At 41.0% G+C, this 12909-nt stretch overlaps 1 protein-coding gene across 1 annotated transcript in view; it reads right to left on the bottom strand.

Moving 5' to 3' along the window:
* Positions 1-8649: 8649 nt before the first annotated feature.
* CTPS2 (CTP synthase 2) overlaps positions 8650-12909 on the bottom strand; it is a 124978-nt gene continuing 120718 nt past the window's right edge. The window contains exons 18-19 of the mRNA XM_031660604.1: positions 10944-11054; positions 8650-9980 (exon numbers count right to left, since the gene is read on the bottom strand). Coding sequence (XP_031516464.1) covers positions 10985-11054 — 70 coding nt within the window. The 3' untranslated portion in view covers positions 8650-9980; positions 10944-10984. The remainder of the gene's footprint in view (positions 9981-10943; positions 11055-12909) is intronic.

Raw genomic sequence — 12909 nt, 5'->3', positions numbered from 1 at the left:
CAGGATAGGATTTGGGTAGGTAGTGGAAAATTACAGTCAAAGTCGGGTTGTTCTCTACGGGCAGAGGCGTACTACAGCTCAGTGGGGGAGCTTCTGAGCCAGGAGAAGGAATTTACAAGGTAATGTCATCAGTTAAGGCAGGAACTCACATTACCCTTATTTTAGATTCTTCCGCTACTTCAGGCCATCTGGATGTATACATGGTGGTTTGGGCTCAGAGGCCTGACAGTTAAGTTTCGGTTTGCTTAGGAAAAAAACTGAGATTAAAATTTTTTTAAATTAAGGTTATTACATCTGTATATCTAGAAAGATGTATGTGCTTCTTAAAGTATTTGTGACATTGAGTTACAGGGCTTTGACTCCGGGTCTAAAAAGGATACCAAGTCCTGCTAAATCTTAAACACTGACAGCAATTATAGCTTCATCCTCAGGCCTGGTAGAAGATGTCAATCAAAATAAACTGCATTCCTGAGACACAGGGCCAGAAATTAAAGCTATTCAACGCCTCAAGGCTCAGGGACTATCTCGGAAGACATGGACATGTGAGATTGTAAGGGCTGATTTTGAGAGATAAAGTAAGTTCTATTTCTCTATAAATTAATCATTAATGTCAAAGACACACTGATGCAAGACCAGCATATGTGCCCCTATGTCAAATTAACAAGATTTTCTTGAAGCATTAACCGACTGCTTAATAAAGGTCATAAAGGTTATAAAAGGCTTATGGAAGTCATATCTTATGGTCAAGATTAAAATTTTTATAGATTGTTTATAAAATTTCAAAAAACAAATATAATTGACTTTATGATGTTTTTATTAGGGCTTATTGTTTGGAAAATTAAGTCTCCTTTCTCAAAGAATGAAGGTTTTCTCCTTTTTTTGAAGTCCTTGAGTTATCACTTTGGTCAAAGGAATGACTTGTTTTACAATGACCTGTGAGATCAAGTGTTTTAAGCCTTTGATATTTGACAGACTTTCCAAAATCAAATTGTAAATTATGTCTTTTTCTGACCTAATTAATCCTTTAAGATATGAGGTTCCCTAAAGTCCAAAAATAACATAATTTGACTTATTTGGTATAAAAATTATACAGGAAACATTGTCAAATATGAAATGGTGTTTGGGTTTTTTGGGGCTGTATTTGTATAAATATGTTATTGATATGTGTTCCAAAATTATGGGACTATAATTGTAATATACTTAGTGTACATTATCAGTAATAATTATAACTGTTGTTAAATTATTGTGTGCCACAGGGGTAACGAATCTCCATGTCAATTGTGTCCTTGACTATGGCTGCCCTTAAACTTTTTGTCATCCATAGACAATTGTTATCTTGTTTTGGTCCTCTTTAGAAGGTGGTTTTATAATCATCTATAAAACTCTAACAGGTGCTCTTGAGTACAAGTCTGATAACTTTGAAGATTGTGACACCAGAATAGAAGAAAAACTTTTAGGACTCATGGAGAAGTGAAATATTCATGAATATCAGGCAGAACAGGACTTAACTGCATGGACAGAACCAATACAAGACTGAGGTCATCTTTTTGACTTTTTGCTTAAAATGTTGCTGATCCTTTGTTTTGTTTTTTCAGAGTCAGGAAACTTTTCTTTTGCGCTACTGACAGCTTTTAACAATTTAGTATATGCCCATGAACAAAATTTAAAATATATTTGTTTCTCTCTACGTGATTTCTCCAGAATTTGGAAACTATTTGTGAATATTCTTAACTTACAGCAACACAGTTATTTGCATAAGTGCAATAAGAATCTGTTTTCAGACACAATTGGAGAAACTGGTTATTTTGCCAAGGCTTTGACTGGAATGGTGTCCTTTCCTTTAAGGAACCAATAAAAGCCCCTTGGAAATACTGGCCTCATACCTAGTCTACACTGTCCCTGTACAGGGTTCCTGACCTGTGGTAAGTAAAGCATGTCACTTTCTGACAGGCCCAGGAACCCCAAGTTTATATTAGAACCTCAAGAGGGGAGGAATTCACCCAACTCATAGGTATTTGATGATACAAATCCATGGCTGAGCTTGGCTTTTAAAAAGTCTTATCCGAGATTCCTTCTATGGAACAAATTTCCATCAAAGCCAATTTAAAAGCGTATGTAAAAAAATAATTATTCTTGCTGCACTTTATAGAAATAATCATGCCAAGTATAACAAAGCAAATCGGTCCTACCATGATTTCTCTTTAGTAAAAATGGGAAACTGCAGAGAGAAAAATTATGTTTCAAAAACTATAGTACACCTATTGTTAGATTCTAGCCTTGCCTAATGTTTTTCAATTGTTATTATTTTTTACAGTTTGGACTGAATTCTAATTTTTCTTGGCTACAAGTCTTCAAAATGATGTTTTCAAGTTTTTTCCTTCTTTTTTCTCCCATTTTTCCTAATTTCGAGTCACTGAAAACTAAGCTGTGCTTTTGGAAAGCCCTGCAAACTGAAGCCAGACAGTTTAAAAACTTCAGAAGAAAATATCAGCAACCTACTTATGTACATAAGCCACTTTCATCCCTGCCTACTGATAATATAAACTTCAGAGTAATGTGGCCTATATCGATTTTCCAGGATTGTTCTTTGTTTATTGTTGTTTTTATCCCTTCCTCCCCCATTTTCTCTTCATAGGACATGAGACTTCACAACCTGCTAAAAATGAACTTTCCTAATAACTGGGGACCTACCCATCTAGGAATAAACCATTCCATTTCATCTGAGAGATCAGATGAAACCTGAGACCAGAGACTCATTTTCTCCTAAAATGCTTTGTCCAAAAGATTTTTAGAAAGAAAAAGGGGGGGCCGGGCGCGGTGGCTCAAGCCTGTAATCCCAGCACTTTGGGAGGCCGAAACGGGTGGATCACGAGGTCAGGAGATCGAGACCATCCTGGCTAACACGGTGAAACCCCGTCTCTAGTAAAAAAATACAAAAAAATAGCCGGGCGAGGTGGTGGGCGCCTGTAGTCCCAGCTACTCGGGAGGCTGAGGCAGGAGAATGGCGTGAACCCGGGAGGCGGAGCTTGCAGTGAGCTGAGATCCGGCCACTGCACTCCAGCCTGGGCGACAGAGCGAGACTCTGTCTCAAAAAAAAAAAAAAAGAAAAGAAAGAAAGAAAAGGGGGAAAATATGAAAAGAAAATAAATCTCGGGGCCCCAAAGTCACTAAGTTAAAGGGAAAATTCAAGCTGGGAACTGTTTAGGGCCAACCTGCCTCCCATTCTATTCAAAGTCACCTCTCTGCTCACTGAGATAAGTGCAAATCTGACTGCCTCCTTTGGAGAGGCTAATGAGAAACACAAAAGAATGCAACCATTTGTCTCTTATCTACCTATGACCTGGAAGCCCCCTCCCTGCTTTGAGTCTTCCTGCCTTTGCTTCAAGCGGTCCCGCCTTTCCTTCAAGCTGTCCTGCCTTTCCAGACCAAACCAATGTACTTCTTACATATGTTGATTGATGTCTCATGTCTCCCTAAAATGTATAAAACTAAGCTGTGCCCCAACCACCTTGGGCACATGTCGTCAGGACCTCCTGAGTCTGTCATGAGCACATCCTCTACCTTTGCAAAATAAACTTTCTAAATTAACTGGGACCTGTCTCAAATTTTTCTGGGTTCAACACGCCTTTGCCTTGAGTTGTCCCACCTTTCCGGACTGAACTAATGTACATCTTAACACATATTGATTGATGTCTCATGTCTCCCTAAAATGTATAAAACCAAGCTGTGCTCTGATCACCTTAGGCACATGTCATCAGGACCTCCTGAGGCTGTATCATGGGTGCACGTCCTCAACCTTGGCAAAATAAGCTTTCTAAATTAACTGAGACCTGTCTCAGATTTTCGGAATTCACAATCTCCACTCTTCACCAAACCTACTATAAAAAACGCTCAGCTTTAACTGTTTCTTTGGGTCTTCATTTTCTTATGAAGGTTCATGTGTCACATAAAACTTTAAAAAATTTGTACACTTTTCTCTCATTAATCTGTCTTCTGTTATAGGGCCTCAGCCATGAACTTAGAATGGGAAGAGAAAAAAAATATTTTTCCTCCCGTACACTTTTTTTTTTTTTTTGAGACGAAGTCTCACTCTGTTGCCCAGGCTGGAGTGCAATGGCGTGGTCTTGGCTCACTACAACCTCCACCTCCCAGGTTCAAGCAATTATCCTGCCTCAGCCTCCCGACTAGCTGGGACTACAGGCGCGTGCCACCACACCTGGCTAATTTTTTTCTGTTTTTAGTAGAGACAGGGTTTCACCATGTTGCCCAGGCTGGTCTTGAACTCTGACCTCGTGATCCACCTGCCTCGGCCTCCCAAAGTGCTGGCATTACAGGCGTCAGCCACCACACCCAGCCCTCCCCCACACGTTTCTAAGTATCTTACCTGATTTTCTTTTTTTTTTTTTTTTTTTTGAGACGGAGTCTTCCTCTGTCGCCCAGGCTGGAGTGCAATGGCCGGATCTCAGCTCACTGCAACCTCTGCCTCCCGGATTTATGCCATTCTCCTGCCTCAGCCTCCTAAGTGACTGGGACTACAGGCGCCCGCCACCACACCTGGCTAATTTTTTGTATTTTTTAGTAGAGACAGGGTTTCACCGTGTTAGCCAGGTTGGTCTCGATCTCCTGACCTCGTGATCCGCCCGTCTCGGCCTCCCAAAGTGCTGGGATTACAGGCTTGAGCCACCGCGCCCGGCCATATCTTACCTGATTTTCTATGGCACCTTTGGGTTGCAGAACCTTAGCTGTAGGAGAAATGGTGGTGAGGGCCAATGTCTGGCACTGACTTTAACAGAGTACAGATGTGTATGTTAGTACTTATTTTAACAAAATAGAAAGTGCAAGAAGGAAACACATCAACAAAAGTGACAATTAGATTGGAAGGGACCCATTCTTATTTGCTTGTTTGTTTTCTCCATAAGCCATCTAGCTCTTTTTTTTTTTTTTTTTTTTGAGACGGTCTCACTCTGTCTCCCAGGCTGGAGTGCAGTGGCGCCATCACAGCTCACCTCAGCCTTGACCTCCCAGGCTCAAGTGATCCTCTCACCTTAGCCTCTCGAGTAGCTGGGAGTATAGGCATGCACTACCATGCCCAGCTAATTTTTTTTTTTTTATATTGCCAAGCTAGTGATCCTCCTGCCTGAGCCTCCCAAAATGTTGGGATTATAGGCATGAGCTACCATGCCCAACCCTAACTCCATTCTTAATTGTCACTTAGCCTACACTTTCACTTGATTGACATTTGTAGGCTGACATCAAGCAGATGAAGATAGCATTGAAACAGTGCCACTATTCACCCAACTGTCCTGTCAGTCAGGAAAAGCACATCCCCACTGGGTCTCAGAGCTCTCGGCCCATTGTCTTTGCACTGTGTGACCACACACAAAACTAGGTAAAATATTGACCTGCTTTGTTCAGGAGGCTGTCCTTGGCTCTCTAGTTTCTGATGGGACCCCATTTTACACTCTCTCTCAAGCCCCCTTATCCTTGTTCTTTGATCGTGTCATAGCCTCTAAATATATCACAATTATTAATATAATTAAGTACTTATTTCCCTCTATAGGGAAATTTGTTTAAAGCCTGCCTTCCCCCAAGAGGTGGTCAGGTCTGAAGGCAGGTTTATTACAGACAACAGGCTCTTGGGCCCATCATGTAATAAAGATTAACATGGGGACAAGCAGATTTCTCAGACAAGGCTTTTATCTTGGGGCTTGTGCTCGAGTGCAGGGGAGACACCAGACGTACAAGGACCCTCAAGCTGACTCCCTGAAAAGGTGGTAGGGATTTTTTTATTAGGCAAACACAGGAATTGGTATCATGGGTAGGGTATGCAGGCTGGCCTGTGCAAAGCACCTAATGGGTAGGGGACGCTGGTTAGCATATCTAGTTGTGATGGTTATCTTGAGTAATGGGCCACCTGGGGGTCTGGCCAGCAGTAACGAGGCTGCAAGTGAATTGTTCAGGGTTCCTTCCCTTCCCATGATGGGACACTCTGCAACCTCAGTTTGATGTTTAGATTTCCTAAGGCCAGTTCCTGGAATTCTTTTAAGTAAAAGGCGTGGTTAAACATTATGAGAGCACAGAAGAATGGCTATTTTCTTTGTAAGCCTAAAGCCTTATCTAAAACCGATTGTCAGCCAGGCAGTGGTGTGGGTCTTGTGATCAGTGAGGCAAGAAAAGAAGAAAAAAAAATATGTGAAAAAGGAACTGAGTTCCTTTTCTATTCTGTCTGAGGTTACTCCCCACTGCACCCCCGGCACCTGACACTGTGAGAGGCATTTGAACCAGAGTGACTCCATCTTGAATAGGGGCTGGGTAAAATGAAGCTGAGACCTACTGGGCTGCATTCCCAGGAGGTTAGGCATTCTTAGTCACAGGATGAGATAGGAGGTTGGCAGGACTGGTATCACAAGATACAGGTCATAAAAACTCTGACCATAAAACAAGATGCGGTATAGAAGCCAGCCAAAACCAAGATGGTAACAAAAGTGACCTCTAGTCATCCTCACTGCTCATTATACTCAAATTATAATGCATTAGTATGCTTAAAGAAATTTCCACTAGCACCATGACAGCTTACAAATGCCATGGCAGTGTTCAGAACTTACACTATGTAGTCTAAAACGGGGAGGAACCCTCAGTTCCAGGAATTGCCCACCCCTTTTCCAGAAAACTCATGAATGATCTACCCTTTATTTAGCATATGATCAAGAAATAACCACAAGTATACCCGGTCAGCAGCTCGTGCCGCTGCTGTGTCTATGGAGTAGCCATTCTTTTGTCTCTTTTACTTCTCTAATAAACTTTATTCTATGGATTTGCCCCACATTCTTTCTTGCGTGAGATCCAAGAACCCTCTCTTGGGGTCTGGATTGGGACCCCTATTACCATGCCTGGCTCAAGAAACATTTGTTGAGTAATGATTTATAGTAACTTTCTATGTGCTCATGTCTCACTCTTGTTCCAGTACCTGTATTCTAAACAGCCATGCTACTGTCCTTCTGTGCCTCCCTACATTCCAAGTTCAAGGAGACAGGATGGTTTATTGTTTCTTAAGTGCTCGTCCTTGTCTTTCTGGTCCTGTTTACATGCATCATTAGCCCACAGGAAAGCACTCTGTTACAAGTGACTTTAGAAATCACAATCATTAAAATTGAAAACTTCCATTTAAGCCAGACTGACTACCCCTTTGTGATGTTAAAAGTGTTTTGCCTCTGAGCTTCCAAACCCCTCTCTATGAGGCCTATTCCAGCTTTTAACCTACCATGCATGTGGGCTTTTCATTTGGAGCCTCTTGTGATCTTCAAGCTGTAATTTTAGCAAGCAGGGCCCTAAAGCTCTTTAATTTTTTTGTTTACCAGAATTACTCATTACATTTTTGTATGGGCTTGGTAGATGAATTTTCTGTGGCATCTTACAAAATAAGGCCGTAATAACTTATGGCATTAAAAAAAAAGTAGGGGAGGGGGTGGGCAAAACCACTACAAATAAATTAACTGAACAATTAAAATATTTAAATTAGTATTAGAAAGCTTAACTGTAAGCTACAACTAAGTCATCTCAAGCACATCCAACAGAAAAAATTAGAAAGTATACTAGATAAGAATGTCAGGGAATGGGGTAAGGACTGGGGGAGGTGAAGGAGGTGCAGGGCTGGATCCTGTCTTTATTTGAAAATTTGATATTGTGTTCAAATGTGAATTTTTTCATTTTGATTTTTTTTTTTTTTGAGACGGAGTCTTGCTCTTGTCACTCAGGCTGGAGTGCAATGGTGGGATCTCAGCTCACTGCAACCTCCGCCTCCCGGGCTCAAGCAATTCTCCTGTTTTAGCCTCCCGAGTAGCTAGGATTACAGGCATGGGCCACCATGCCCGCCTAATTTTTGTATTTTTAGTAGAGACGGGGTTTCACCATGTTGACCAGGCTGGTCTCGAACTCCTGACCTCATGATCTGCCGGTCTTGGCCTCCCAAAGTGCTGGGATTACAGGCATGAGCCACCACACCTGGCCTAATTTTGATTTTTTAAAATAATATTGCATTAAAATATTACTGATCCTTCTTCAGAAGTTAGAATTACATATGACACAGCAATTCCACTCCTAGGCATACACCCCAAAAGAATTAAAAACAGGCACTCCAACAAACATTTGCATGTGATTGTTCGAGTATTACTATTCACAATAACCAAAAGGTGGAAACAAATTGTGGTATATTCATACAATGGAATTTTATTCAGCCATAGAAAGGAATGAAGTTCTGACACATGCTACAACATGGGTAAACCTTGCAAACATCATGCTAAATGGAAGCCTGACTGACCAGGGGCTCTTGGTCTTTCAATGCAATAGAAATTGACATGGGGCCAAAAGACTTTTCCCAGACAAAGCACGCGAAGGGTAGAGGATATAGGTTAGCATCATCCGGTTGTGATGATTATCTCGAGTAATGGGTCACCGGGTGGTCTGGCCAGCAGCAACAAGGCTGTAAATCAATTAATTATTCAGCATTCCCTCCCAAGATGGGACACTCTGCAATCTTGGCTCCCTATTTTGGATCTCCTAAGGCCAGTTCCTGGAATTGTTTAAGTAAAAGACATGGTTAAGCATTATGAGAGCACAGAAGAACAATATAGAAAGGCCATTTTCTTTGTATGGCTAAAGCCTCGAGGTTAGCAGGTATGGTGTCAATGAGGTAGTAGTATGGGTTTTATGATCAGTGGGAATGCATGAAAAAATGCTCTAGTGGAGATGAGCCAAAGCCAAGCCCCCTTCCTACTGTCTCAGAAGAAGCTAGACACAAAAGACCACATATATTGTATAATTCCACTTACATGAAATATCCAGAATAGAAAAAGCCACAGAAATAAAAAGGAGATCAGTGGTTGCCAGTGGACAGGTGGAGGGGAAAATAGGGAGTGACTACTAGTGTGTACAAGCATTTATTTTGGAGTGATGAAAATGTTTTGGAAATAGCTAAAGGTGGTGGTTGCTCAGCATCAGTGAATGCAACCAAATTGTTCACTTCAAAATGGTTAATTCTATGTTATGTGAATTTCACGTCGATTAAAATGTATATATACAGGTTGAGCATCCCTAATCTGAAAATCCAAAATCCAAAATGCTCCAAAATTCCAAAATTTTTGAATGCCAACATGATGCTAGAAGTGGAAACTTCCATACCTGATCTCATTCCAGAAATCATAGTCAAAATGCAGTTGAAACTCTGTTTCATGCACACAATTATTTAAAATATTGTATAAAATTACCTTTAGGCTATGTGTATAAGGTGTATATGAAGCATAAATGAATTTCATGTTTAGTCTTGAGTCTCATTCCCAAGATATCTCATGTATATGCAAATATTCCAAAATCTGAAATTCAAAACACTTCCAGCCCCAAGCATTTCACATAAGGGATACTCAAACTGTATTACTGATCTTGATTCCTGAGTTTTTTGGAACCCCCTTAAATTTTGTGTCTGAGGCAAAGCATTATACCCCCAAGTCTTGGACCTATTCAATTTTACTTTTACCAGGAAATAAACAGGGTAAGAAACCGAAATGATCTTGGACCACACACAAATCTGTGGCTCAGTTCCAGGTAACACAGTGACTCATTTTCTTACTCAAAATTACTTACGGCATGTTCCCTGCCATCCTTTCCATACATCACAGCAAAGGCACGGTGACCTGGACTCTTGCTTGTCATCCTAACATCCTGATCCACTGGACAAAATATGAACACACTTTCTCCCCAGCGAGGTTGTTGGGAAAAATTTAATCAGCTACAGATATTTAAGTACCAAAGGCTGCCTCTGGAGGGAAAAGAAAACTACCCCTCTGGTTCTGGTTCACAGAAGTATGTATTATCAGATTCCCTGTGAGGCTTTACATCCCATGTTTGCCGGAGAACAGAGGGATTCTGTAAGAGTGTAGTGATTTCTTCAGATAGTTCCTTCATCTTGCCTTCAATTATTTCAGATGCTTAAAAGAAAAGAATATAAATATTAGCAACACCAGGAACAGAATAATACAAGTATTTCAATATCTCCAGCTAACCTCTGGACCATTTTGACTTGCTCCAAAAGATCTCCATGTTTGAGGAAAAACTAAATAGACACAGCTTTGCATCTTCCCTGATGAACATGAAGAGATCTCACAGGAAAGCAATGAATGCTTTACAAGTCTTCCAAAAGCTGCTGTCTCTGCTAAAGAACAACTTATACAAGTGAAGGCCTGCCATAATGCCTAGGGCAATCCAGGCACTATCTGCCACTGAGCATAAATTTACTGAAGCTATCCAGGCTGGTATTCTAATAGTGCATAATAGAGCAATAGAAAAATAAGCTGCCCTTGGATACTAAGCCTGTCTCTTGCATCTCCCTACAAAGAAATAAAATACTATTTTATTTTATTTCATTTCATTTCATTTTATACAAATCCAAGGAAATCTGCTCTTCTATGAGTGGCCTAGACCAGGGATCAGCGAACTGTTTTTGTAAATAAAGTTTGATTGGAACACAGCCATGCCTGTTCACTTACATACTGTCTATGGTTGCTTTCCTGCTACAACAGCAGAATTGAGTAGTTGCCACAGGAACTGCATGGCTCATAAGCCTAAGATATTTACTCTCTGACCTTACAGAAAAAGTCTGTCAACCCCTGACCTAGACTATTATGACTCTAACCACAACAGCCCGCACGTATACATTTATAGGTGCACTTATATATTTTTTTCCTGGTCCAAGGTGCATTCCATTTTCCCCAAACACTAACTCTGGACAGCACTATGGGCTGTCATGCCTGTCCTGCTAACTGCCAGTCAAACGGGAGCATCTCAAAGGAGCAAGATCCTGTGAGGCAACTCCTATAATATCCTCCTCAATATCAAGATGAATACAGCTTGTCCATGAGAGAAATGAACAATCCTCGAAGATTCCATCTTACCCTCACAGGCAGTCCCCATTATTCCCAGTCATGTATTCGTTTCAGCTTATTTCCAACTCAGCTATCCTTGGCTCTGAAAAGCTGTCATCACTGGCATCACTGTATCTATCACTAGATTAAAAGACGAACTAATTTAGCAAGGTATAAAAAAAAACCGGGACAATTATTCAATTTGCAATTTCAAACACATTCCATATTAACCCCTTAGTATGAGAGAAAATGCTAAGGAACATTCTTTTAGCACTTTCTAATCACCACAGGAAGAGGTCAGTCCAATCACATGCAATGGCCTCTTTCTTTGGTCAGAGAAACTGATCACTTGTTTTCATCATAAACTGGAAGTTACTTATTCAGAAAATTTTAAAACGCATTTCAACTTAGACTGAAATTTATAATCTTCTGAAGACCACTGATCATTTCTAAACTTGAGTGAAAGCCTTGAAAGTAGATTGCCTTCCTGCCACCATAGCTATTGCTTGCTTTCTACTAGATGTGTTATATTAACAAACTGATTTAAAATGAAAGCCTGAGTTGATGGACCCATTTATTTTCTGTGAATCTACTCTTGTCATACTAGGGCCTAAATCTCAGTCCATCTGAGGTTGAGCATCACTTAGTCCTACTCCTACTGATGTCAATTTGTTCTTCAATGTAATAACATAGCATACGATATTATCTGGATTTTCAGTTTATTTGTTTTTTTCGTTCTTCACTCTTCTGATGACAACTGTTTCCTTTGGCAATGAGGGAGTTCAGGACACACTACCCCAAAATATGGCATCTTGGCATATTGCATATGGCCCATAAGCCTAACATATTTACTCGGTAACCTTACACAAAAAGTCTGTCAGCCCCTGACCTAGACTATTATGACTCTAACCATAACAGCCCCCACGTATACATTGCATGAAGCTGAAGGAATTTGAGACAGCGTGTGCAAGTTCTCTCTGACCTTCCTCTGACCTTACCCCCCGAAGCAGGTCATAACACCCAGGAAGGATTTTTTGACCTTCTCTGAAGCAGGTCAAAAGGCCCTCAGGTGAGAGGTACCCCCAACCCCCATAACCAGAGGAAACGAGCATCCTTATCTCTGAAGACACAGGATCCCAGGGAAGAATCTGAATAAACAGGCCTTACTAAGTTCCCCTACTATATTACCATGAGATCACACTCTTTTTGCTCTATTATAACTCTCCATGAGTCTCTAGTCTTCATCAGGTCTGTTTTAGAAACACTAGAGTTTACCTGTTTCTTTGAGTCTTCATTTCCTTATGAAGGTTCCCATAATACTTAAATAAATTTGTATGCTTTTCTCTCTCTTTTTTAGAAATGGGGCCGGAGTGTGTGTGTGAGGGTGGGGAGGTGGTGCCTCACTGTTGCCCAGGCTAGTCTCCAACTCCTGGCCTCAAAGGATCCTCCCACCTCAACCTTCCAAGTAACTGAGATTATAGGCACCTGCTGCTGTGCCCAACTGTATGCTTTTTGCTTGTTAATCTGTTTTTTTGTTATCAGAGCCTCGGCCATGAACCTACAATGGGTAGAGGAAAAACTCTTTTCTCCCCTCTAGCAACATGAAAGGACTAGAGAACAGTGAACACAGCTGCGTATCCCTGATTACATTAGCCAAATGCTATAATTATTTTCAGCTGCAGTTTGGCTTTTGGCTCTGTGTTTTAAGGACCACAGCACCTCCCTAGATCCAGATCTGTGCTGGCCTCTGTGCTGGAGGATCACAGCGCCTCCTCATTACAGAGGAACTAGTCATCTACAATCAGCAAATTGCACAGGAGCTTGAACTTGGTGGTCATGAGGACTAAGACATGCATATTGGCTCAAGACCCAGAAAACACCCTGCAGTGCCATAAAAAATGTGAACGTACTCTCTACACTTGCCTTGAAATCTTTTCTCCTTCAGACCATGTTTTCACTATGATTTTAGGTCAGCAGCATGAAAGTTTTCCCTTCC

The sequence above is a fragment of the Papio anubis genome, chromosome X, assembly GCF_008728515.1.
Source record: "Papio anubis isolate 15944 chromosome X, Panubis1.0, whole genome shotgun sequence".
NCBI classification, from domain to species: domain Eukaryota; kingdom Metazoa; phylum Chordata; class Mammalia; order Primates; family Cercopithecidae; genus Papio; species Papio anubis.
The sequence above is the reverse complement of the archived record's forward strand: the minus strand, read 5'-3'. Positions and strand labels throughout refer to the sequence as shown.